The following is a 24,176-nucleotide window of genomic DNA, read 5'->3' as shown; positions in this document are numbered from 1 at the left end:
CGCCCAGAAGATCGTTCCAACAGCGCCCAATCTTAAAAAAATCAGATTTGTTTCGAGTGATAAACAGTTTTACTGTTTTCATTTCAAACTTTTTTTCTCTATCGATAACTTACTCCCAAAAAATCTTGTGCCCGGGCCAACCGCCCCTACGGTCCCCCTCACGCTACGCCGCTACCAGGTCCCCCAAACTCACCTCGGAAAAGCGTGCAATGAAGGAGGCCGCCACTAGATACCCCACTGTTGCCGTTCCGGACCACTGCAGCGCGCTAAGTTTAGCAGCAAAATGTTTTTGTTGCTTCCGCGAATGAATCTAGTCTTTATATGTCCAAATAAAACGCGTATAACAACTTTCTCTGTTGTGTTTCACTTTTTGGTCCGTTTTTAAACGTGTTGAGCGATCGGAAGGATCTAGTGCACGGCTGCGTGCATCACAAAGCGTACCTGTCGTACCAGGCGCCGCAGGCGCTGCAGTCGTCCATTTCTCCTTCGGTGACTTGGCCTGGCTTGGATTGTGCTTCAACTGGATCTTTAGCGCGCTACAATCCACGCAAGCCAACGTCTGGTAACAATGGGGTATCTAAGGGCGGCCTCCGGCATTGCACGCATCGGGATAGGATCAAATACATGGGAAAATGGCGACCTTGGGGGACCTACGCTACGCCATTGAGCGAGGCAGATGACATTCTTTGAGATTGAGGGAAGACGACGAACAAGAAGCAACAGGCGTTTTGCTCAACAAGTTTTTCACTCAGTGCACATCGGGTGCATAAAGTAGTGCACAGATTCAGATGTGTATCTCTATGTGCACCTTGCTCTAGCCACAAAGCCTTTCCAGCCAGTTTTGGCAAACTGCTTTGTGATACAATCCTTAGGGCTGCGCGGATATTGAAACAAAAACCAAAGCTAATAAGACTTGATGGGAACTTGAAAAATCAGAATATTCGCATAGCTTTAACAATTTTCTGGTGCAGAGCTCAAAGCACACTTTCCCCAGCTAACCAGAACACTATGCACACAAGTTTTTGCACAATGCTGACCGGCCCTCCAGACAGTCACCTTTCAAGATGTGCACGAGATCATGACAACTCACGCGTGTTGTTGCAGGTGGCATTTTCGAAGGAAGTTTTATTTTGGTACAAAAAATGGCCTCGTATGAGATTCTGCACATTAGAAACATGTGACCTGACCACAGATGCTCAAAGGTATTGGTACAGTGGAATGAGTTTCTAGCTCCCCACACATCCCATATCCCCAAAAACATGCCTTATTACAAATGCACACGTGTAGCGATGCCCAGTTTGAGCGAATGTTCATCGTGCATTCGCAGAGCTCGTTAAAGTTACCAAAAACACAGTCAACGTCCGATGAAATGGAGAGCACACCGCAAACTTCTAATACACAACGTAAACAAAACACCCTGTACAAGATGAAGGCTGTCCCATAGGTCAGAGGTAAACTTGTTGGCTATGTTTTCATCCTACATATAACGTACCTGTTCCATCCTAGACAATACAGATCAATATAAAACAACAAACTCAATGTAACAACACTGATGACTGCAGAAAAACTTGCTATCTGCACCAGCCTTCTGGAATGAAAGTCTCTTAACATAAAGAAAAAAAAAAGGAAGAAAAAATCTATACACAAAGCATCTTTGGTATCCATTCACCAGCGGTTGTTCGAACGACCCCCTCCGCCGCGCCGAAAACCTCCTCCGCCGCCTCCCCAGCCGTTCCTGTCACGGTCGCCGCGCATGGGCCTTTCCTCATCCCTGCGCTTCTTCCAGGCGTCGTACCGTTCGGCCATTGAGTAGAGACCCTCGGGGACCTCTTGATTCGCTTCTTCGAGGATGCTGATGAGTTCTCTGGCCTGTCGCCAGTTCTCCCGCGTGATGAGGGTTATTGACTCCCCGCTTCGTCTGCACGTACCAAGCGAGAATCCATCAACTGAGGGGGCTTACCTGGTTGCACTTCTACGGTGTTTATTTGTTCCAACTACAGGTTTTCCCGCCGATCTTAATCCAAGCGCCATCGAAATTAATCAGCGTGCCATGCAAACTCTATGGGGCATGGATTAATTTAGCTGGCACTCGGATTAAAATCGCCGGGAAAACCTGTAGTATATATCCATGCCTTACAATTGGCTCGATAATCACTAGATTGTAGAGCTGTACGAATATTGGAAATTTCGAATATGAAACGAATATCTGATGCTGTTCGAGTGCTGTTCGCAACCTATTTTCAGTGTTCGAAATTTTCGAATATTTTTTGAATGGTACTCAAGCGAGGTATATCGTTATCGCCATTCTGCAAGTGGGCTTCGCCTCATTACATTCAAGAATTAGGTGAAGCCCACTTCACGTTACTGCCATTGTTCTTTTGGTGCGACTCCATTCTGCAAGTCGGCTTCAGCTCGTTACTCCGAGCGTTAGGCCCTCTTTACGCTGTTTACAATATTCTGTCACTAAAGCTCATGGTCAACACTGTACTCTGGGCGTTAAAGGTTCCGGTAACTGCACTCCCAACTTTGAGAGTTGTGTTCAGTAACTGATGGAAATATGTGGAGTTTCTAAAAAAAATATACAAGAAACATAGAAATGAGGAGATGCAAACAAAGCAAGCTGAATGAAACATGTTGACTAGCTCTCAATGCAGTTCATCCCACTAATGCAGTCTGCCCATACACAACACAGAGGGACTCTTCTCTCACGATATGTTATGCTGGTTGAAAAGGCTCACATATTTGGAGCAGAACATCACCTAATGAGCACAACACACACAAAAAAATATTTCACCATGAGGTATTCGAAATTATTGGAACTGGACCTTCTCTGATTGTTCGAATCTGATTCGCCTTCTGAAGAAATTATTCGGATTCGATTCGCAGTGCAAGTACAATAACTAACTATTTGCAACTAACTAACTAGTAACTATTCGCAATGGAAATTTTGCTATTCGCACAGCTCTACTAGATTGCCTAACAAGCGTAAGTGTAGAATGTGGTTGCATTCAGACTAATTATACATAGAGCATAATGTTTTAGGTTAAATCTGGTAAAATTTGTTTCTACTAACTGGTTTGCATAATCACCAGATCAAGTAGAACCCAGAAAAACCAAGGGTGCCAAGGCACAAATTCAGTCGATGATTATCACGAACCGAGGTTCTGGGGTAAAACCAATTTTTAGTACCCGATTATGCATCCCAGTCACTTTCGACAAAATCCGGAATCCAAACCTGTGTGACGTACATTATTAGAGTGTTTCTGCACAATTCGACAGGAAACGTACAGTAAAGGTCTAAGTAACGTAAAGGTCTAAGCATACAGTTTAGAGGCCCTGAAACCTCGTATGAAACGAAGCGAAACGGTTGTGAGTTCCACACATCAGCATCAAACTCACCCTGCACGTCCCGTCCGTCCGACCCTGTGAACGTACTCTTCTATATTCCTAGGAAAGTCGTAATTGTAGATATGCCTGAAAACGTGCGTAGAACCCACTATGAGTCAAGAAACAGACACACTAAATGTGGCATTACTCACGTAATATCCTTTATGTCTAGACCTCTCGCAGCCACGTCGGTTGCAATGAGGATGCGTACTGCCCCAGTTCGAAGATCCTCCAGGGCTTGTTCACGATCACACTGTTCCCTGTAAAAACAGAACTCATGAACATAAAATCTTCCATTTTGAGGACAAAGAACAACTACAGGTATGCAATCAAGTATTACCTGTCTCCGTGAATGGACTGACACTCGATGCCGGCCAAAATGAAGTCGCTTGCCAAGTGATCAACCCTTAGCATCAAAATGAAATAAGTATAAGATTGACACATTTTAAAGCTTTTCCACAAAAAAAAAGCATCTCACATCGCTTTCTTGTCCAAGAACACTATGACCTTGTCATCTGGCTGCATTGTCTGAACAAACTCGAGGAGCTACGATACCAAATCGGAGAACAGATTAAACAGTGAAAACGGATGGACCAGTTGAAATTAAGGCCCTAAATTACCTTGTCCCGCTTCTCGCTGTCGTCAATGAGCAAAACCCTCTGGCTCACGGTGTGGACGGCCTACGACAAAGGTGATGATTGCAAAACTTAATTTGCAGCAGTTATGGGCAAGTTAAATGAAATCTGAGTACTCTCAAGGATCTTCTTTTTCATTTTTAGCGCTTCTCTTCAATCAGGACGCATCCCTTCTCACAATGAACTATTATAAAAAACGTTGATTTCGCATTTTGGTGGAGGCCATTGTTGAGTCAGGAACTTAAATACGCGAAAAATGCAAGCTCATGTTTCTAAAAAGAAAATATATATATATATATATATATTAGCGATTATGGGTTTAATGGCACAAAGGCGGCAAAGAAACACTTTTGTGGTATACTGGAGGGAAATGCCTGTATGGAATTTCACAAACGTCAGCGTCGTCAACGTCCAAAAGTCGTTCATAGCATGGAAACATATCGCAAAAATATGGCGCTACCCCAGCTTTAGTTCAGTAGTTACAGTTACAAGTCACTTTCTCAGCGAAGTAACTCATTACTGAAAAACGAAATTACAAGTTATCCTGTTTCAAAATGTGCGTACGTGGCCCAATTGGCTGGTGCCTAGAAAACGCTTCCGCCAAAATGCTTACAAAGCCAGACATCACTTTAAATTGCAGATAAGCCCATGATTTTTATGTGCTAAATTCTTGAGAATCATTCAGACTCTAAAAATGTACGACACTAGTTGTGGGTGTTGTCAATCAGTACTGCAGCTGACACTCACTGCAAGGTCGAGTGATCCGATGAAAACCTGGAAGGGATTGCTCATGTACTGCCGTGCCAGCCTCCTCACACCTTCAGGCCAGGTGGCGCTGGTCATGACAGTCTGCCGGTCTGGACGGATGTCCAACAGGACCTTCTTGATCTGTGGTTCAAACCCCATGTCCAGCATGCGGTCTGCTTCGTCCAAGATCTGTGACAAAAGAATCGCCGGTACAGGCCTTGCTGCGTGGCCCATTTTTCGATTACATTCTCAAAGCTCCCTTCCCTTGCATCCTCAGATTTCGCAAAAAGTGTGGTCTATACACGAGTAAACACGGTATATCAGGTAATCTTCTTACCAGATACGTGACGTAGTTTAGATCGATGATGTTATTCATGACGAGGTCGTTGAGCCGACCAGGTGTGGCGATCACAATTTCGACCCCCTTGTTGATGATCTGAATCTGCTCGCGTCTGCTTCCACCACCGTACACGCAGACGCTGCAAGAGGAGAGCGGTTTAGAAAGAGGGTCCGAAGTTCACAAACGGAGCGGACGGTCTCACCATTTAATACCTCGGTAGTTGTACTTCTTGGCCTCTCGCTCAATTTGCTGAGCCAGCTCACGTGTGGGCGCGAGCACCAAGCAGGAAGGGCCCGTTCGTTCGGCCCTCGGCCTGAAAGTTTTCACGAAAACCTTGTGCACCTTTTTTTGCCATGTCAATAAGGAAAATCAAAGTGTGCACCCCCTCAAGCTGATGTGCCTCTACTGCAGGCTCTAACACTAATTTACGATTACAGCAAGAGCATCTTCTGCATCTCCATAATGACTGCCTGCCACTTAGCTCCTTGCCAGCTACGTGCTAGATTTGAACCACGTAGAAAACTTGCGGTTCCCTTCGCGTGGCAGTGAAGCAAAATTTGGTCTGCGTAAGGTGCACAATACATATTTACGCTCACAATTGAACCTCTGTATGCAGTAAGGGGATAAGTCGATCGACTTATCCACTTTTTACTATCTTTACTGCAATAACATCTACATACCAGTATGCACCTGCCAATGAAAATTTAGGACCTTATTGTAATTTGTTGGCCCGCCACAGCATGGTAAAAAAAACGGGAAATGCATGTGTGTCAATGGGGCGGACAATCAGATAAGGCCCGTTTTCTCGGTTTGCGATTTTTCGACTTATCTCCTTATTGCACACAGAGGTTCAACTGTCGACGGGCAACTCCAGAAAAACAAAAACGAAAAAATACAATTAATTAGACCATAAAATAAGGTAAAAACTGAGCGCACCATAAAAGTACACAACGTACTGCACAACAAAAATGTATGATGCATATGAAGAGGCTGCGGCAAGCTTACACGGGTTGCCTGTCGATGTGTATGAATGCGGGCAGCAGAAAAGCCAACGTCTTTCCCGTGCCAGTCTGAAGACAACAAGAAAAACAACAATAGTAGATAATGAACATTTGCGCAGCTAACCGAAGCATCAAATGATGAGACAGCGGGGGTTTATTACCTGAGCAATGCCAATTAAGTCATGCCCTTGAAGCAGCACGGGCCAGGCCTGGCTCTGAAAAGAAATTAATTAAGAAATCGAACATAAGAGTACATGATTCAAGCAAAGCTGGTGTAGATTCGAAGGATGTAACGGTTCCTTGAGACTGATGGACAAAGAGACATGGAACGACTGTCATGTGTACTTTACACTCAGCCTTGTCTCTCTCTTCCCTCAGTCTTAAAGGGGCACTAAACTGATAGTCGTACTTTGTCTAATAGAGTGCACAGAGTTAAAGCAGGGGGGTTCCACTCTACCTAAATATGCATGTGGAAGACTGTGTAACTCAAGCGCTTCCACTATTTAAAAAGCAGCTCAAAGAGCAAAATCAGCACAATTCTCCCCTTCGTCTAATGCGTCAGCAAACGTCGAGGCTACAGCAAACGGGACAGACTCATCCCCAAATGATGTTTTGCGTCACCAACCAATCACGGACTCCCACACGGTCAACCGCGGGAGAGAGCCTGCCGAACTCGTTTGCTGTGGCACTGTTGTGGCTCCGCGTCTGCGGAGGGGATTCACTTCCAAACATAAGTGTGACTTATAAAGTAATCTCATTTCTGTTGGTGAAGGCAATTGGAAAAGATGTACAAATAATACGTGGACATTCCTCGTAAATGTAGTCTAGCGGCTCTGAAAAAATCGGGTTTCACCCTAAAGACGTAACCCTTCGATTCGGGGTGCAAATTCGGGGAAGAATCGGGTAAAACCCTAAAACTTGAGGCTCTAACAAACAACTCACCTGTATGGGGGATGGTTTTTCAAACTTGTTCTTGTAGATTTCGTCCAGTATATCAGCTGCAAGAAAAAAAAGAAAAAGAAGAGGCGGAGGGATTACAGAGAAACAGAGGAGTGAGATCAATTCCAGACAAGAAGAGGACTCACGATGATCTCCAAAAGCCTGTTCAAAGGTTTGGACGGGGTTGGAAAACGGACGTTCATCGTCTTCTTCCAGAGATGTGACTACTATGTTGTTGTTCTCCATCCTGAGAAGGCGGATGCACGTAATCCGTGAAAGTGGAAAACGTTCGAAATGTGCAACAAATCGCAATCTCGCCACATAGAGAGAGACAGATCATTCCGATTTTCTTTCTCACATATTGAGAGGGCGTGGCGGTTACACTGCACATGATCAGTACGTTGGGAAGACGTCAGACACTGCACCACGTGTGAACAAAGAACTGTTGTCCGTGTGACAACTAGTTAAGGTAACAAAAAACAAAAAGGTGCTCGATGCACAATTTTTTGTTATTCCATACTGCACTATAAAGGCATCGCTTCCCTGTAATTCGTCGCAAGCTCCCGCGGGATGACCAATCGTGTCGCTTCTTTGAAACCCCGGTCTACTGAAATGGTTTTTCACTTGCCATTGCTCGACGTTTGGAGCGCGCCAACTTAAAAAAAGTAGCGATAACATACGGTACGTCCAGTTCAGCATCGAGCCCCTGGATGACATCATACCGGAAACAGCAACAGCGTTTCAGCACTAGAGAGCTTCTAGAGTACTTTCTGTCAACTTAACGCCAAAGCACCCGAGAGCTTTGACAGTTATCGGAAGCTTTGAACAGTCCTAGCAAATAGCAACTCTGTTAGCTAGAGTAAGATTCCTTTAATTTTAATCGGTACAACCGTTTCATTGTCCTGGCAACCACCCCTCATTTGCACGAATAAAAAGTTGCCCGTTACAAGATGTTTCAAAAGCACCAAAAGACATGTTTGCATAACGAGAGGATAGAGGACATTTAGGACCTTTATAGGACCTTTATATATATATAGGGCCTATATACCTATAGGACCTAGTATATACCTATAGGACCTATATACCTATAGGACCTTTATATATAGGATCAGGATAGGACCTTTATGGACATATTTGCATGTTGGGACTCTATCTGCACAGTGGTAGAAATGCCTGGAGCACAAGCCAAGGCGAGGAGGAAAGCGGGAAAGAAGGGCATCTCTAACGGTCCCCACCTGAAGCGTGCAACCTCTTCCCTGCTCATGTTGCGCACATCGTCGTGTTCGTTATAGAAGTTTTTGATGATGGGAGGCAATGCTGAAACAGATACAGGAGATGATGTCACACAGCACCGAGCCATACTAGGTTTTACGGAAGGACATCCGATCTAGTACCTTTCCACCTTTCCTCTCGCTGCCGGTCGCTGTCAGCCAGCAGTTTGGCCCAGTCTACGAATGGTGCAGGTTCCGGTTGGCTACTCTTGGCTTGGCTGTCTAAGGAAAAAAAAAAACGCTTGTAAAGTCACCCAGGCAGGTGATTTTTACACGCTACAGATTAGATATGCTCATTGCTCTTCTGCAGATTTTACATTCAGATGTCAAGATTTCAAAGATTTCTCAGTAAAACGACAGGTAAAATAAACGAAATGAAATTGAAACTGCTTGCTGGACCAATTTTTTTTTATGCATTCAGGGACAGCATGACAGAGCCTTTTGATAATACTGCCATGCAGCAACTCCACACAGTGACAATGCTTCTCACAGGTCAACATGCTAGACTTTATTGTTTACTGTTACACCTACGCACTGCATAGACAACTCCACACGCGCGTTGTAAGTGTTCCATGAAAAGCTCTCTCAGCAGCCTCATTTCGGATGTCAATATTCCAAATTCCAATGGCGTTTCAATGCAAAGACATTGTCCAACTCCGTAGTTATCTCCCGGTACCTTTAGCTGAACTTGTGGGGCTAATGAAGTCCTCGATTATCTGCTTGGCCTTCTCTCTAGCTTCCGAGGACCCTCTCAGCTGGACCCTGGCCTCATAAGGATCGTCACTTGCACCATCTTCATCGTCTCGCATCACTCGGATCCGAGCTCCACTCGCTTCTTCCAACTCTCGGATCTTTGAGCCGCCTTTGCCTGCATCAAATATTTCATACCACACTTTTACAGAGCATGCCTGGTGTCAGAGCTCTTCGGGTGAATACCTTCAAGCTTAGTGGGGGAGTTGGATGTACAAGAATGTTGATATCAACAAATTTTTACAAAAGGTGACAGAAGAACTTTCGAGGAAGATACTGTCAATGCTTTCGCGCTCGCAGGTATATACCGTAAAACTCAGAGTTGCAGAATATTCCAGGTGCAGTACACTTCCACAAATTCGACCACCAGTAAATTATTTGAAGACTAAATAAAGCAAATGGTGGGAGAGCACTACAGCTTAAGGGTGGAATGCCACCGTGGAGTAGCTAAGCTCATGCTTTTCGGGTGAGAGTTCAACTCGTTCTTTTTTTAAAGGGGTCCCAGACTGTATTTTTCAGCTGCTGAGTGACATGTATGTATGTACGCATGCATATCGGATTAGATCAAATTATACGACACGGACTGCTCCTCACATTAGAAGCCACAAACTTTTTTCGACGTACAAATGTAACCCGCGGCCAAATTACGGAAAAAATTGAATTGACCAAGGTCAAATTAATTGCAGTAAAACCTCGTTAATTTGGATTGCACGGGACCGACGAAAACGTCCGAATTGTCCGAATGTCGAATTACCGAACGGGCAACAAAATACGAAGTGAACGTGCTATCATCAACGTACTTTTATTGCGAAAAGAACTGCGAGAGTGTAGTTTGCAAGGGCTTCCGTCGTTAATCCGCGAATTAATGGAATTCCGCGGACAAGTGCATGGCATTCTTTAATCCGTGCAAAATAAGCCTTCCGATGCTTTGAAGGCTTCGATGCCCAATCTAGCGGCAAAGTTCTCGGCCTGGGTGCAGATCAGGGGTGCAGATCAGGGGTCCACTCAGGGGTCCACTCAGGGGTAGCTGTCCATCGCGTGAGTTCATAATCCAACGGAGAACAGCATCTTCCAATTGTCATCCATTGTCAGCTATGCCAAAAAAAGCATGCACGTAGCACATAGACTGACTGATACACGTGGTTTAAAAACGAGATTTCGCTTCAAGATGGCACCTGACGTGACGGTGCTGATGACAATGGTGATGCTGTTGCTGCTGTTTGCTCCGGTACGCTTCCCTCGAGCCGCGATTGTCCGAATCCGGTGTGCACGCGACTGCTGCCAAATTAACGAGCGTTCGTTCCCATGGACACGCGTAGCAGACGTTTGCCGGGACCGCGCGAGTCGTCCGAATTATCGGGGATTAACGGGGGTCGAATTATCGAGGTGTTACTGGTACTAGATTTCCCGGAAACGCACCAATAATCCTCCCGACGTCTTTGCTAGGCACTGGGAAGATGGTCAGGTCATTGTTCTCATTTTCGCGGGGCTCGCTTCTCCTCCAGTCCGTGACGCCCTCGGAGCGTCCGCGTCCGCCGCGGCTCCTTCCTCTTCCGATGCTTCTGCAAGGTAGAATCAAAATGTAAGTTGGAACACATGCGGAGCGGTTCACCCAAGACAAACGCATTCCATTTGCATAACTGAAAGTAGTGTATTAGTAGTGTAAAAGTAGTAGGCAGTGTTTCACCTGACTTCGCAGACTTAGTACTGTTTTGCTTGCTGTTTCGTTCAAATGTTCGAAAACATTGTCGCGATGTAAGAATAAAAATGAACGAACCACGTACAACTGAACAACCACTGAAACCGTGGGTGACATGGACGCCGTCGCGAGGGGGGGGAAGAAGATAACCTACAATACGATTGTGATCGGCGACGTGTTATGTGGTTGGGCTATCTTGTTGTCGGTGTGCAGCACAAAGGTATCGTCATGTTGTATACCGTTTATAAACAACTTCGTCTTGTAGTGACGATTGTTTGGTTCCTTCAGGTGGTAGTGCAACATGGCAGACCTGCAACCTGCAGAAAGCATTCACATGCTACGTTCGGTGTGTCTTGCCCACACGAACCCCATGCACACGCAGATGGCGCCTCTTGTTTGCAAACAATAAAGTGGTCTATATCAGAGGTGTACAACCCCACTAATGAAACCGCAATAAAGACACTGTGTGCTAGTTACGGAAGGACACTGCCCGACTTGCGCAAACAGAATACGCATGACATGGGTGAACCATCTTGCAGAAACAAAATACGCGTCACAAAAATGTACACGCCCTTTCTCGTCGTACTAAGAGTGCAATAACTTTACCCATCAGGGAAGTTACGGTGGCCGAAGGTGCCATTCTGCTGTTGTTCGTAGGAGTCGTTGTTGCGTGAAAAGCCGCTTCGAGAATAGACGGCACTTCGAACAGGAGGCGTGTATGGCTCTTCAACCCAGATGTCCTCTTCGTACTGGACTGGGGTCTGCACGCTGCTTCCTTGCCACGGCATCCCAGGTTGTAGCTACCTACTGAGCAATTCGTTTTGTAACTTCTTGCGGAATTTTTTTACGACCTTTTTCCATTCGACCAAAGAATGCCTTATTTAATGTAAATGCACTTTGTACATTCCGAGCTAATGAATGAATGAATGAATGAATGTTGACTACAACTTCAAGAAGCCAGTACAGGGTTGGCGGGTGCATTGTACCAACACACAAAAGCACTAGCCAAAAGGTTTGCAGTAAGCTAAAATAAATGGAATAAAAAAATAAAAAACACGTTAGCTTCAGTTGTGCGAGACAATTACTTGCTAGAACATAAGCGTCATCACTCACAGGTTGCCGAATTGTGTGTAAACACCTAAGGAGGGATAAGCACTGTGAAAGGCAGAGCCTGGGGTCACTAGATTCATATAATGAGTTTTTCCAGGTCTTCCATTCTCGGTTGACAGCAGCCGAAGCGTGCACGCAGGTCGTTCCGAGGTTCATTCCATACTTACTATTCCGACAGGTGTTCAAAGGGCGTCTATTCGGTTGATGAATTCGTTTTGTTGTCTTTCTTTGCAAGTGATGTTACCAATCTAAACTGGTGCCATTCCGTAAAACAATTCAATACAGCGGCATCACTAAAAATCAGCACGCAAGCTTCGAACAGCAGCATGTGAAGAAGCATTACTTTCGTATATGCGCTGCAATTATTAAAATATAACGTGTACTAAATAACTCAAAATGTGTGTAAGTTTTATTCATCAAGTTATTTTAATATCATGTAATATTTTGCTTCGCCAATATAAAATCTAGTTTCCTGCCATGAAATACGAAACTTATAACCAGAAGTCATGGCCGACAAGTGATGTGCGATGGTGCGATTATTAGTGCGATTTCTTGCGGTGGACAACGCTAGTGTAATCTAGTCTGAAATAAAAACATTGCTTCAAAGGATATCGTATAATTTATTGCAAAGAACATCAGAATAGCCTGTAAAAGTTGCCGTTTGTTGACACTTAGCTGTCCCTGGCGTCAATACAGAAGAAAAAAAATATCGTTCGCCAACAGGCATCTGTATGTAGCAGCTCGATTGAGTGTGATGGAGACTGCAACAGAGAAAAACGGCAAGAGTGAGGAAAATGTCGACTGGAATGTCGACACCGAAGTGCAATTATTTCACGCCATGAAAGGCCACAAACCTATTGGTACGTTTGATGCTTATATTATCTCGGGGAAACTTTTTAAAGGGATGAAAATTAATGCAATCATTGTCTTGGGCGCGTTCCCCATGTACCGGCATTTGCTCGAGGCTTCGTTCTTCCCCACATACGTGCTTCATTCTAGTGATATATTGCATGAAAAGGAACTACACTAAGGTACTGGCACACTTCCTCGCCGAGTAGACCCGCAAAGACCATATTTCGTTGTCAGAAATTTGGAGAATGTCACAGCTTTAGTGTTAGGAGCCTCGCATTAGGCCAAAAGACTAACGTACACTTTCGTTTTTCCAGGGGTCAACAGGTACTTTCAAATGGCATGCATTCATCAGAAGTTCAGCACATCTTTAAACAAGGACATTCACTCACGAATCATTTGGGACCACCTAGACACCATGTATGACATGGCTGCATTGGTAAGTCGACCAAAACATGGCTGTCTTAAGGCTGTGTGTGTGACAAACTCTCCTGTTGCAGCATGAATCTGAGATCCTACCATTTCCAAACAATGAAAGAGATTTCAATTTACCGGAAACGGAATTCCGGGACCTGCTGTGTCAGAGAGCGGGTGGTCGGCCTCTTGAGAATGCACAGAGCTCGGATGACGAACAGGTGCGGACGCCGTCAAAGCGCCAAGATTCGAGCGATACCCCCAAACGGGAAGGAGACGCACCGAAGTCGTCGGGAAAGACGTCCCGGGTCGAACAGCAGTCTCGAAAGGTGGGGTGACCAACTCTCGTTTTGCCACAGACGTGACCGAATAATTGAGAGAAAAAATCGTGAAACCTCGTGCACCAAGAACAATGCGGGTTAATGTAGGGTAACTTCCGAAGCTTCGAATCCGGTTTTGCATCTACGGGATACTGGTTGATCGCTTATTGCACCATTAATTCACATATTAGCTCTCACTTGCATGTTTACATCATTTACATGTGTTTTGCATTTTTGGGCAAAGTATACCCAGGAGGTGATGTACGAAGACCGTAAAAAGTTTGCTTCACCCGTACTTGGGGACAGGGAAAGTTGCAAGATTGCCCGCGTTGTATTTTTTGTGAAACGCAAAAAACAGGTACAGGGGAAGCCCCAGAAGCAGCAGTATCTTGCGGTGCACAGTTTCTGGTGCCATACCAAACCGTAGAAAGCACAGTTTCATACCTGCCAACTCTCCCGGATTATCCGGGAGACTCCCGAATTTTGTTCAACCTCCCAATTGTATGGATGCGCCCTCAAATCTCCAAGAAAATTGGGGCCTTGGGCTTTTCTTCTCTCGTTTTCCTTTAAAAGCTGCGCGAACGTATTCCTGAAGAATTCGACATCTCGTAACACGTGTTTCGCGGCGTGACCATCCATGGCTGGAGGTCACAGCAGATTGCGTGTTTTATTGTGTCCATGTTTCTCGAGAAGACGTGCTATCGTTCTATCGTCAGGCGCTCACCAAACAGAAGAAATATGTGCACGTGTTCCTCATACGTACCAAGTGCCTCTTCACGGGTTGTCTGGTTGAGCACAACCAGCCGCGGAGCGTAAACGGCCCTGTGTGACCGCTGTTTCGGAAGACATTGCCAAAATGTGACGAATCGAAGCGCTATAGGTGTGGACGGACGAAGACTGCTTGGATCATCGGTGAAATGGCTGAGACCGCTCAAAATGCAATGTTGGAGAGCCTGACACAACTCGCCTTCGCAGTTGCGGTTGATGGTAGCAACGATAGCGCATCGCAGCTCCACCTGGTAGTGGCTACATACGACGTAGAGGACTCGCAATACAGTCGGTGGCAATGCTATTTTGAGTGCACAAAATTAATGCGCAGGGTGTACCCCCCTCCCCCCATTGCGCTATGTTTTTGAGTTTGAGTTTGAATTTTGAGTTCGTCAGGTTGGCAGGTATGGAGTCTTATTTGTTAGTCTCTGCCACCATTAGAACCAGGATTTCTAGCTCGATGACATAATCTCCTTTTATGTGTAGCATAAGTGAAGCCTCATACGGGAACTAAGCCACGTTGACAATTTTTTCTTGCCATCTTTCGAAACACATTGTCACGCTTTAAAGGAACCACCTCGGAGCACGGGCGGGAAGGTACGGCCTGAACACGCCCACGGGAAAGTGCGCAGCGACAGCACTCCGACGAGCAAAGCCAAGCCGGAAGTCAAGCCAAAGAGTGAGCCGCCCCCGAAGGCTGTAAAGGCTACAGAGAGCAAGGCAGAATCCAAAGAGTCTCGAACGTCGACGCCAAAAGCCGAGAGCAAAGACACGCCGAAGCGTGCGGAACCACCGCGCTCGGCAAAAGAGAACACTAGTCGCAAGTCCGAGACCGGACGAACCGGAGGGAGCAGAAGTCAAGATGAGGCGGCCCCTGAGAAAGGTAAGATGACCGTGCTAACTACAGGTTTTCCCGGCGATTTTAATCCGAGTGCCAGCTAAATTAATCCATGCCCCATAAAGTTTGCATGGCACACGGATTGATTTCTATGACACTTGGATTAAAATCGTCAGGAAAACCTGTAGTATTATAAGTAGAGTCTAAATTAAAAATAAGTTGAATCAGAATACCGGTTAACCTGGTTGACACCTCAAACAAGGCAGTGCTGTCACAACCATTGTTACATCACTCTGGTTCATATAATAGTTTTTGCCTCGACGTCCAGTTGTAGTGCTGTGTGAGGAAGGTGCTTGAACCCTCGATGAAGCTCCATTAATTTTTTTGGAGGCATTGTGTTCACTCGTGATTTTTTATGGTTGTATGAAGAAAGTAGAAACATTTGGGTGGCCAAGTTTGGGACGTGTTAATTACGAGAGTAAATTGGGCAATTAAATAGAATAATTTGGGGCTATTTTAATTGGATCCAGCTATGTTGTACCCCTTGGTAACACCTTTGCCCACTGTTCTCTGGGTAGTGGGCTCAGAACTGTCTGAGGGTGCCGGCAGGTTGGTAGTTGAAATGCCGAGACAGGTCGTCATCCGTGAGGGATTAATAATAGTAATACTAGAAACGAAATTAACTGTCCTCGCAAGAGCATGTAGACAGCTCATAATATGAGCAACTTGCTCGTTGTCTTCCAGGGAAAAGCAGCAGTAGCAGCAATCGCAGTGCCAAGGACGACGCGGATAGCAGTGCAAAACGAGGTGCCACAAAACGTAGGCAGGACCAGATGAACAACAAACCCCCAAGTCCCATGGTAACGCAGCACAGTAAACGTCGAAGATGACCCAAAGGTGTCTGTATGTTTTATTCTTGTGGTTCCTCGTGGCACTCCAGAATAGAATCGCATCAGAATCAGATAGAATCATGGTAATCAGGAAAGCTGAACGTAACCTCCCTGGTTTCAAATAGAACCTGGATGCTGTTACTATGATACACTAGACACACAGTGTTGGCTGTTAGATATTATGCACAGAGAATGTGGTGTGCTCTTTAAAGAGAATTAATACAACTTCCACACGCATGTTTTTGATATCCAAGAATGAAGATTATGTAGATTAGTTAGAGCGTAGGGTGGCTTAGAACTTGCGGTCCCTCGACATTCATGCACGAGTCCGTTGTTTGAACTGCGCAGTTCAGTGGAACCTACAAGTGGGATGCACTTTGAAAGTGCGGAAGAAACTTGTACATGAACCGTAACTATTATATGTTGGCACAAACAGATTTTTTGTTTGTGCTCTCACACGGGGTCTAGGAACTTGGTATCACATCCTAAGTGCAGCTTGTATGTAATATGCGCATGGTACAATGCAGCGGCACAATTACAGTTGTGCCCTCGTGTGTTGAGCCCTTACCTGACAAAACTACGGGCGGGTAGCAATTACAGGTTCTTTTTCAATTTCGCTAGTGGGACAACCGTTTGTCTCTGTCTCTTTGTGATGCCAGGGGCCCTCCATCTGGACATACAGGGTGTTACCCTATAAAAGTCTACCTGTGCCGCCATGCCGTACTCGCCTATTACTCAATACAGGTGGCACATTGTGTGATCTTTACATAAAGCTCATAAGGACATTTACCCCCGGTTGCACCAACGACGCTTAACGCAGAACCGAGTTCGCAGAGCTAGTTGAGCTCGGTTCCAGTTTCCGAGCGTTGCACCAAACGAGCTCAACACTAGCGCCGCCCTCAAACTGCTATTAAACCTCCACTCAGCGGAACCGCCCTCGTCGGCGGCTCAGGGCGAGGAGCCGCGCTGATGCCGTCAGCTGTTTGCTCGATTATTTGTTGAAATAGTCGTGCGGAGGCGACAACAAATGAATTTCTGTCATTACTACGAGGAAGAATAGTGTCAACGGTTCTTCTGTTGATACAGTTGCATCTGACAAGAAGGATGGGCGCATTTTCAAGTCCTCGGAATGGTTTCGTGTAAGCGGACATGTTGACTGTTGTGAGGTGCTGTGTGTGTGTGTGTGCGCGCTCAACTTTTATGAGCACAGATTGTGTAAAATAATGCCGTAGATGTGGTAGCTAAACATATGTGAGCAGCCGCGTTGGCTGCCTGTGTTCGTATGTGAATGTGGTGGTTTACGAAGTGCTGTTCACGGCGCAGCTCATCGATACAAGTGAAATACGTCAGTGCACGGTTCATAAATTGCTGTGATTTGGGTCCGGATGAGAGAAGTGGCAACGGAACGATCTCTGCGTTGCCAGTGTTTGCCCAAACGTACGGTAGCCCTTGCTAAATTAACTTTTTCCGCGTAATGAGTGTTTAATTACTCTGACACTGGGTTTTTGCTTTCGAAAGTTGTTCACTTCTGTAACCCGGGATTCTTCGCAGACGATGTTACGCAGACAGACGAATGCAGACCAACAGCGATGTATTGTACAGTCCTCATGTAATAAATAGCTGTAGTCTTTCACACTTGTTTCCTGGACGTTTTTCTTTTTGTAATGTAAAAACGAAATTTTCATCAATCGCGGTCTCTTTCATGCTGTCGAATTAGCTTCAGCTGCGATTGCAGACGACAAAACAGTTGGAGGTCGTCTTGCGACTTCTTGTTGGTCAACAAAATGACTGCACTTTTGTCTGGGTTCTTGTCTGAGGACAGTGACATTCAAGATCTACAGGACGTTCTTCTTCTGCCAAGGGAAGCAATGCCAAGGCAAATGTGCCCACGAGATGACCCATTTAGCAGGTTGGATGATGAGGCATTTAGGCAAAGGTTCCGCTTGACGAAAGCTGCGACTCTGCACGTTCTTGGACTGTTTGAGGCACAACTTTCACACGCAAGCAACAGAAACAACCCAGTGTTGCCACTCAACCAACTGTTGATAACGCTGCGCTTCTATGCGACAGGCACATTTCAGGCTGTTCTTGGGGACCTTTCTTTCATTCATAAGTCTACAGTATGCCGCATTGTTAAGAAAGTGTCACGTGTATTGGCATCTCTGTCAAAGGACATGATTAAATTTCCGACAACAGCAACAGAGCGGGCTACCACCACGGAAGAATTCTATAACATATCAAACTTCCCGTTTGTTGTCGGTGCTCTGGACTGCACCCACATTGCAATTCAGTCTCCAGGTGGTCGACTAGCAGAGCTGTATAGAAACCGGAAAGGATATTTCTCTCTGAATGTGCAGGTTGTGTGTAATGCACACCTGCAAATCACAAATATTGTTGCCAGATGGCCGGGGAGTGTCCATGACAGTACGATTTTCAATAATTCTTTGCTGCAAGGGGAGTTCGAACGGGGCACATATGGCCAGTCACTTCTGCTTGGTGACGGCGGATACGCCTGTCGGCCATACCTGATGACACCCCTTCGAGCAGCGCGTACAACATCCGAACGAAGATATAACGCATCCCATATACGCACCCGTAACACTGTAGAGAGAATGTTTGGTGTTTGGAAGCGGCGCTTCCCTGCTCTCAGGTACGGGCTTCGCATCAAGCTTAGTACAGCACTTGAGGCTATTGTTGCTATGGCAGTGTTACATAACATTGTCTCTGCAACTGGTGATCCTGTGCCAGGTGCAGATTATGATGATCCACGTCCTGTTCATCCTGAAGTGGAACCTCTCCCGGGATTGGACACTTCGACCGGAAGCAGAACGCGACAACAGCTCATCCAAGGCTTTTTTTAGAGTGATGAGGACAAAGCGTTTGTAAAGAACGACTATTTGCACAGCAAATTTTTCCCCATTGAAAGGGTTGTGCTTGCTTTGCATATTTCATGTACGTACACATAAATGGAGCACATGTTGGATGTGCATTATTAGAAACATAATTCACTGGTTGTTTACACTCTCTTGCACGATTTGCAGCTCTAAATTCATCTTTTTCACTTGGTTTTCAGCTTCTTCTGTCTTGATACAAAGCAGTCTCATCTCAGCCTCATGCCGCTCCTTCAATATTTTTAACTTTGCATCCAAATATGCCTTCCTCGGATCAGCCACTCCAGCATACTTGTGGAAAGCACTCCGGTTGGAGGGCCCTCCTGTGCGTGGATGTGTTGTGGACCTCTCATTTTGATTTACGCTACTGGCTTCTGCGGAAGTTTCATCCTGAAGCAATAGTTTAGTATAGTATAAGGGCAGCACACAGTGTACACATCCTTGCACAAGTGCCGCATATGCTCACAAATTCAGAAGTTGTGTTTGGTTGTGCGGCGCTTGTCTCTGCTGCAGTGAACACACTTCTTTCTTGGGTGTTCTGAAGTTGAACAGTGTCTGTTAATTGAAATGAAAGTACGAGGGTTCTGCTACCAGGTTTGGCTTGGTGTAATAAAATGGAGAGTGTGGCTCTTATTAAGAGAGCCAGCTACTCCAATTCAATGTTGAATGAAGTAAAGAACACACACATGTAGTTTTCTATGGGTTTTTCCATATCATAGCTGTGACTCGTATTTACTTGTGAAGTCGTTTTATGTGAACACATTTACCTTGAGTGAAACGCGTTATATTCGCCAAAGATGTTTGAAGCGCAGATCAATTTGTTGCGGCCCCTTGTAATAAATAGAACCATAAATCAATCTACAAAATATTATGGCAACTCCTTTTCTATTAACATTCTTTTTTGTTTCCTTTTCACCCGGTTGTTCTTTGCAGCTATTGAGATTTTTTCCGTGATATTTTTACCTTTACTTTGTGATGCTATCGCAGACAACGAAAAATTACAAAGGTGTCTTCTGCCAGTATATCGTCGTGAGACAAAATGCCGGAACTTGAAGTCTGAAGTCTGCCGGAAGTCTGAATTCTTGGTGCACAACAGTGACTTCCAACACCTTCAGGACATGCATCTTTTTCTGAGGGGCATCTTTCCAAGGTCATTTTTGAAGAAGACTACGATAGACACAGCAAACAAGAAAAATGCTTTATTTACAAGTCACTTTTAGTTAAATGCAGGGGTCATACACTTTGTACTGCAAACATATATATATATATTACTGCGTTATATATTATACTGCAAACATATATATTTCATCAACAAAGGAAGCATATGCTAAATGTGAGTATGCTGTTGCAGTCTCTGTAATTCAAGCTTTGCTTTTGCCAGCTGTGTCTCTGTCAGCTCTGCCTCGCAGAGGAGCACCTTCATTTTCATTTCGTGTTGCTCCTTCAGCATCTTCAGCTTTTCCTCAAAGTATGCTTTTCTGGCATCAGCAACTCCAGCATATGTGTCCAGGGCACGCTGGCTGGTGGATGCTCTAACAGGTTGCCCCGCCATACGTGATGCTGCTGTAGGCATGACATTATGGCTTTCGTTTTGTGTCACGGTAGAAGCTTCAACCTGGAATAGTGGCATCAGCAAAAGATATTACAGTGGATAGGAGAGCCTAGCATGAAGGCATTGTATGGGGAGCATTTCAGTTTTTACAACATGTTTAAAAACGTGCCATGGAACGGGCCTGTTACTATAAGTCAAAAGCAGGCAATGTGACATGTCGGTGGGAAAAAGATATGATAGTCGTCGACAAATACCTGTTTGATCCCAATATCCCATTTTAGAAACGTATCTTATAACTGAAGTAACTACAAGGATTTTTTGAGACACAAGTACAATATGAGTTCACTAACACCGTCCCACTGCAAAAAAAAAAAAAAAAAACTATAATAGATCCTCACAGTTCCTGAAGATGTGCTGGGCCCAGTGGCAGATGGTGGGGCAGCCATTACTTCCAGCTCGATACTGGTTCGTTCTGTGTCAGCGTTCCCAAGCGTACCTGTTAAAATGCACAGAAAGTATGAGGGCACCATATTCTACGTGGATGGCTCTACCTTTTTTTAAATAGCATGTATATATATTTTTCATGCAAAATTTACGCTACGCTGTAATACGTGGTTTAGCAAATATCCTTAAGGTAGTTCTTAAAGAGAGAGCTTTTCATTGATACAGCTTCGCAGGTGGGATATGAAAATGCTATTTGAGTTAGCCTTACCGTACAAAGGAGCATCGGAGTCGAACGCATTTTCGTTCGGTGCAAACTGTTCCGCCAGTAGAGCGGCAACTCTCTCCGCCGTCTCTACCTCCTGAGCTGCTTGGGTCGTCGTCAGTTGCTCGCCTCCTTCACCAGTTGGCAAGTCCCTTTCTCCCCCGCCTGTCAGCATAGTTTGAATTCTGTTGTGTGCTATCAGCCTCCTGCTCCTTTTTTTGAGATTTTCGTAACACTTTTTGAGCTTCCGTGGCTCCCGGAAGGTTGTGTCTGGTGCCGAATTGAAACGGCGGGCGATGGTTTCCCATGCTTCGTTTTTCTGCCTGACTGTCACCGCATTTGTTCGTTTGTTTTCAATGATACCTATGTAATCTTCTGCAATATCTAGAAGTTTCTGTTGCTCTCTCGGTGTGAAATTTGGACACCGCGGTCTCGACGACATGATAACACGGCAGTCGCGATACTGTAACAAAGCAGACGACAGCGTAGCAGACGACAGCATTTGCAGAATGAAGTGAGTCATGCAAACGACACAATTCGGCTGGAAAAGAGCTTTATTTCGCCTTGTTTCAAAAGTAGAAACGCAAATTAAGTTCAATTACAGCGAAGAAAACTGTCGTCTGCTGTCACGGAAACAAACGAGCGTGTTGGGCCCGTCGCAAGGTGTGTCGGTGTATTGCATAGTCATGTGATCTCGAAAAGCCAATAACACGTGGCCGTCGAAGCAGACGAACAAATTCCCTAGAATTCCCTAGCCTAAACTAGGTTTGGCAAAGTGACGGGCATAAATGAGCGTGAGGTTTGGTGCAACGCAAAGTTGAGGGCTTCCCCCCGCTGAACCTGGTTTGAGGGAACTCAAGCGCTAAGCCGGTCTCCCGGGAGCGGCGTTTTAAGCCGAGATTGGTGCAACCGGCGGTTAATCTTGGTAAATTTCAAAGTGATTGAGTGCCGCAGCACGAAGTTATAACTCAAAACGTGCAATTCCCATAGTCAAAACAAACAAGATGGCGGCGTTGAGAAGAGCACTTGACATGCTGCTTCCCACAACGACAACGTGTTGCATATCCTGCCAGCCGGATGGAACTGCACTTTTCATTTCGCTTTCGTGTAACTGTCGTATTTTGCTCAGAAGTAAGCAACGTGAGGAACGAAAAATGCCTACGCATACTCAGCAGACGACACCCAAAAGAGATGTCGTCTGCTAACTGAGAGGCGCCATCTTGGCTGTTTTGACCACGGGAACCTCACGTTTTGCGCTATAACTTTGCGTTACGGTGCTCAATCACTTCGATATTTACCATGATGAAATGTCCTTATGAGTTTTATACGTAGGCAACATATTGTACCGCCTGCATTGAGTAATTGACGAGCACGGCATGCCGGCGTGGGTAGACTTTTATAGGGTAACACCCTGTATAACCTGCATGTCATGCAGTTCCTATCAGGAATTTGGGAAAGGTGGCACCACACCTGGATGTTTAAATTTGATTGGACCCTAGCAGTACAACTATGTTTCATAAATTAGCCAAGGAAAGCAATCTGGGGACATTACATCGTGTCTAAAAAGACCTCACTAAATTTATGTTGACTTCTGTTAGTACACAGTAAGACCTGTACATCTACCATGAAGTATGAGTGCTGCCCATCATTTTTCATAGCGATACTTTAAATACTGCATGTGTTGATACAAGTTCATGAATCAATGTGGCTTTGCAATAAAATATTTATGAGAAAAGTGACGTTCTTCAGGAACCAGTTCCAACAACAGCTATTTCGTTGCCACGGGCAGTACTCTACCCACCTGCTTGTGATCTCGCAGATCCCTGGCGGTTGCACATGGAAACAAAAGTGGTTAATGAAACAATTTCCTATTTTCAAATATTTGTTGTAGTTTTTCTCTCATAAACAACTTGCAAGTGATTCCACTTGGAAAGATTTTCTATTTCGGATGCCCTCCTTTATCTGTTTTCGTTTTCAGTGGATTGATACATGACGAGAGGATTTAAGTAAGGAACAAGTAGAGCCGCTGTCCAACTTTTCGGACTCTGCGGGGATTGCGCAAAAGTCAGAATAATCGAGCAGTCCGAAAAAGCGAATTTTGCTTCAAAAGTCACCGTTATTAAGCACTGCTAGGCCAGAAAAAGTTGTTGATGCTTTCTTGACGGGTAGTCTTCGAAAAAGGGTTAAAAAGGGTGCTGTTCGGTTTTCTAGAATCATGATTATAAGCGTTAAAACTCCAGTGCCGGGGAGTGCAATGTGTCTGTGTCTGTCTTTTTAGCTCCCTGGCACTGGGGTTTTAACGCTTTTAATCATGATTCTAGTCGTCCATTTTCACCTGATAGCATCGACTGCTATTTGCCAAAGCGATATTTCGTCACTGTATACGGACGAAAGGACCGCAATCGCCTTGATTAGTTCCGAGTTTGACGACTGCGCTGGGAGACGGCGAGTCGTCGATATCCCAAACCAGGGGCGGATTCAGACCCTCGGTTTGGGGGGGGCGATCGCCCCCCCCCTCTTGAATTCGCCACTGTCCCAAACACGTAGGGGGAACATACTCCTCTGACAACAATAGGCGTCACCGTTCCGCAAGTCGGCTTCACCTAACGCCTGTGTGCTGTAGGTGAAGCTTGCCTTACGGCACTGTCGCATGCTCCGTGGTGGGCCTTTGCGAATTTCGGCAGCGTTGGCCAGAAAACTGCCTGTTTTCTTGCCTCAATTATTGTATTTGGTTAAATTCTTTTCACACGAATTTCGGACGATACGAATAGTTTTTGGCATCCCCAGAGATTCTATGATCGATATTCTACGGACGACGACGATTCGACATTATGATAGTTCCTGCATATGCGTACGCTCTATGGGTTGCTGGCTCTAAGTGTCGCAGGATTCAAGGGCCGGAGGCTCTTCACGTCACAGTCTGCAAGGGACGCGTGTTCTTGGGCTCCGAGGGCCGTGCGCACCAAGGGCTGCGAGGGCTATAGTGTAATTGGCCCATAAGGTCATATGCCCATAATGTTATTGGGGGTCATCGTGCCTTGTGGTCTAAGAGGCATGCATGGCTTGTAT

General features: G+C 45.4%; 3 protein-coding genes across 6 annotated transcripts; 1 reads left to right on the top strand and 2 right to left on the bottom strand.

The window, feature by feature from the left end:
• Nucleotides 1-1,107: 1,107 nt before the first annotated feature.
• On the bottom strand, nt 1,108-12,206 carry LOC135397573 (probable ATP-dependent RNA helicase DDX43). Of its 3 annotated transcripts, none has more exons than XM_064629175.1 (19): nt 12,047-12,206; nt 11,376-11,576; nt 10,490-10,632; nt 8,997-9,188; nt 8,444-8,542; nt 8,285-8,366; nt 7,196-7,296; nt 7,053-7,108; nt 6,272-6,325; nt 6,115-6,179; nt 5,312-5,422; nt 5,107-5,248; nt 4,770-4,958; nt 4,008-4,067; nt 3,866-3,933; nt 3,728-3,793; nt 3,540-3,647; nt 3,400-3,474; nt 1,108-1,918 (listed from the first exon to the last, which is right to left on the bottom strand). In XM_064629175.1, the coding sequence occupies exons 2-19, from the start codon at nt 11,555-11,557 to the stop codon at nt 1,666-1,668; spliced, it is 2,046 nt and encodes a 681-aa protein (XP_064485245.1). In that variant the 5' UTR covers nt 11,558-11,576; nt 12,047-12,206; the 3' UTR covers nt 1,108-1,665. The 3 variants fall into 3 exon arrangements, with proteins under 3 accessions (XP_064485245.1, XP_064485246.1, XP_064485247.1); XM_064629176.1 differs by having other exon boundaries at nt 11,376-11,573; XM_064629177.1 differs by lacking the exon at nt 12,047-12,206 and adding an exon at nt 11,883-11,987 and having other exon boundaries at nt 11,376-11,573.
• Nucleotides 12,207-12,396: 190 nt separating this feature from the next.
• Nucleotides 12,397-17,591, top strand: LOC135398870 (MRG/MORF4L-binding protein-like). Of its 2 annotated transcripts, none has more exons than XM_064630403.1 (5): nt 12,397-12,739; nt 13,046-13,167; nt 13,229-13,471; nt 14,801-15,113; nt 15,813-17,591. In XM_064630403.1, the coding sequence occupies exons 1-5, from the start codon at nt 12,634-12,636 to the stop codon at nt 15,956-15,958; spliced, it is 930 nt and encodes a 309-aa protein (XP_064486473.1). In that variant the 5' UTR covers nt 12,397-12,633; the 3' UTR covers nt 15,959-17,591. The 2 variants fall into 2 exon arrangements, with proteins under 2 accessions (XP_064486473.1, XP_064486474.1); XM_064630404.1 differs by lacking the exon at nt 12,397-12,739 and adding an exon at nt 12,826-12,910.
• Nucleotides 17,592-20,037: 2,446 nt separating this feature from the next.
• LOC135398872 (uncharacterized) lies at nt 20,038-21,529 on the bottom strand. Its single transcript, XM_064630405.1, has 3 exons — nt 21,114-21,529; nt 20,800-20,897; nt 20,038-20,464 (listed from the first exon to the last, which is right to left on the bottom strand). The coding sequence occupies exons 1-3, from the start codon at nt 21,280-21,282 to the stop codon at nt 20,177-20,179; spliced, it is 555 nt and encodes a 184-aa protein (XP_064486475.1). The 5' UTR covers nt 21,283-21,529; the 3' UTR covers nt 20,038-20,176.
• Nucleotides 21,530-24,176: the final 2,647 nt, after the last annotated feature.

Source organism: Ornithodoros turicata, chromosome 6 (genome assembly GCF_037126465.1).
Source record: "Ornithodoros turicata isolate Travis chromosome 6, ASM3712646v1, whole genome shotgun sequence".
Lineage (NCBI taxonomy): Eukaryota > Metazoa > Arthropoda > Arachnida > Ixodida > Argasidae > Ornithodoros > Ornithodoros turicata.
Note: the sequence above shows the minus strand (reverse complement) of the source record. Positions and strands in the feature narration are given on the sequence as shown.

What these genes read in the sequence shown, in the direction of transcription:
- LOC135398870 (XM_064630403.1), top strand. Translation starts at nt 12,634, where the DNA reads ATGGAGACTGCAACAGAGAAAAACGGCAAGAGTGAGGAAAATGTCGAC. An exon ending in GAAAGGCCACAAACCTATTG is followed by an intron (nt 12,740 to 13,045) that starts GTACGTTTGATG and finishes TCGTTTTTCCAG; the next exon opens with GGGTCAACAGGTACTTTCAA. An exon ending in TGTATGACATGGCTGCATTG is followed by an intron (nt 13,168 to 13,228) that starts GTAAGTCGACCA and finishes CTCCTGTTGCAG; the next exon opens with CATGAATCTGAGATCCTACC.
- LOC135397573 (XM_064629175.1), bottom strand. Translation starts at nt 11,557, where the DNA reads ATGCCGTGGCAAGGAAGCAGCGTGCAGACCCCAGTCCAGTACGAAGAG. An exon ending in TTCTTGGACAAGAAAGCGAT is followed by an intron (nt 3,794 to 3,865) that starts GTGAGATGCTTT and finishes TTTGATGCTAAG; the next exon opens with GGTTGATCACTTGGCAAGCG. An exon ending in CAGTCCATTCACGGAGACAG is followed by an intron (nt 3,648 to 3,727) that starts GTAATACTTGAT and finishes CTGTTTTTACAG; the next exon opens with GGAACAGTGTGATCGTGAAC.
- LOC135398872 (XM_064630405.1), bottom strand. Translation starts at nt 21,282, where the DNA reads ATGCTGACAGGCGGGGGAGAAAGGGACTTGCCAACTGGTGAAGGAGGC. An exon ending in CTCCGATGCTCCTTTGTACG is followed by an intron (nt 20,898 to 21,113) that starts GTAAGGCTAACT and finishes GCATTTTAACAG; the next exon opens with GTACGCTTGGGAACGCTGAC. An exon ending in CCAGCACATCTTCAGGAACT is followed by an intron (nt 20,465 to 20,799) that starts GTGAGGATCTAT and finishes CCACTATTCCAG; the next exon opens with GTTGAAGCTTCTACCGTGAC.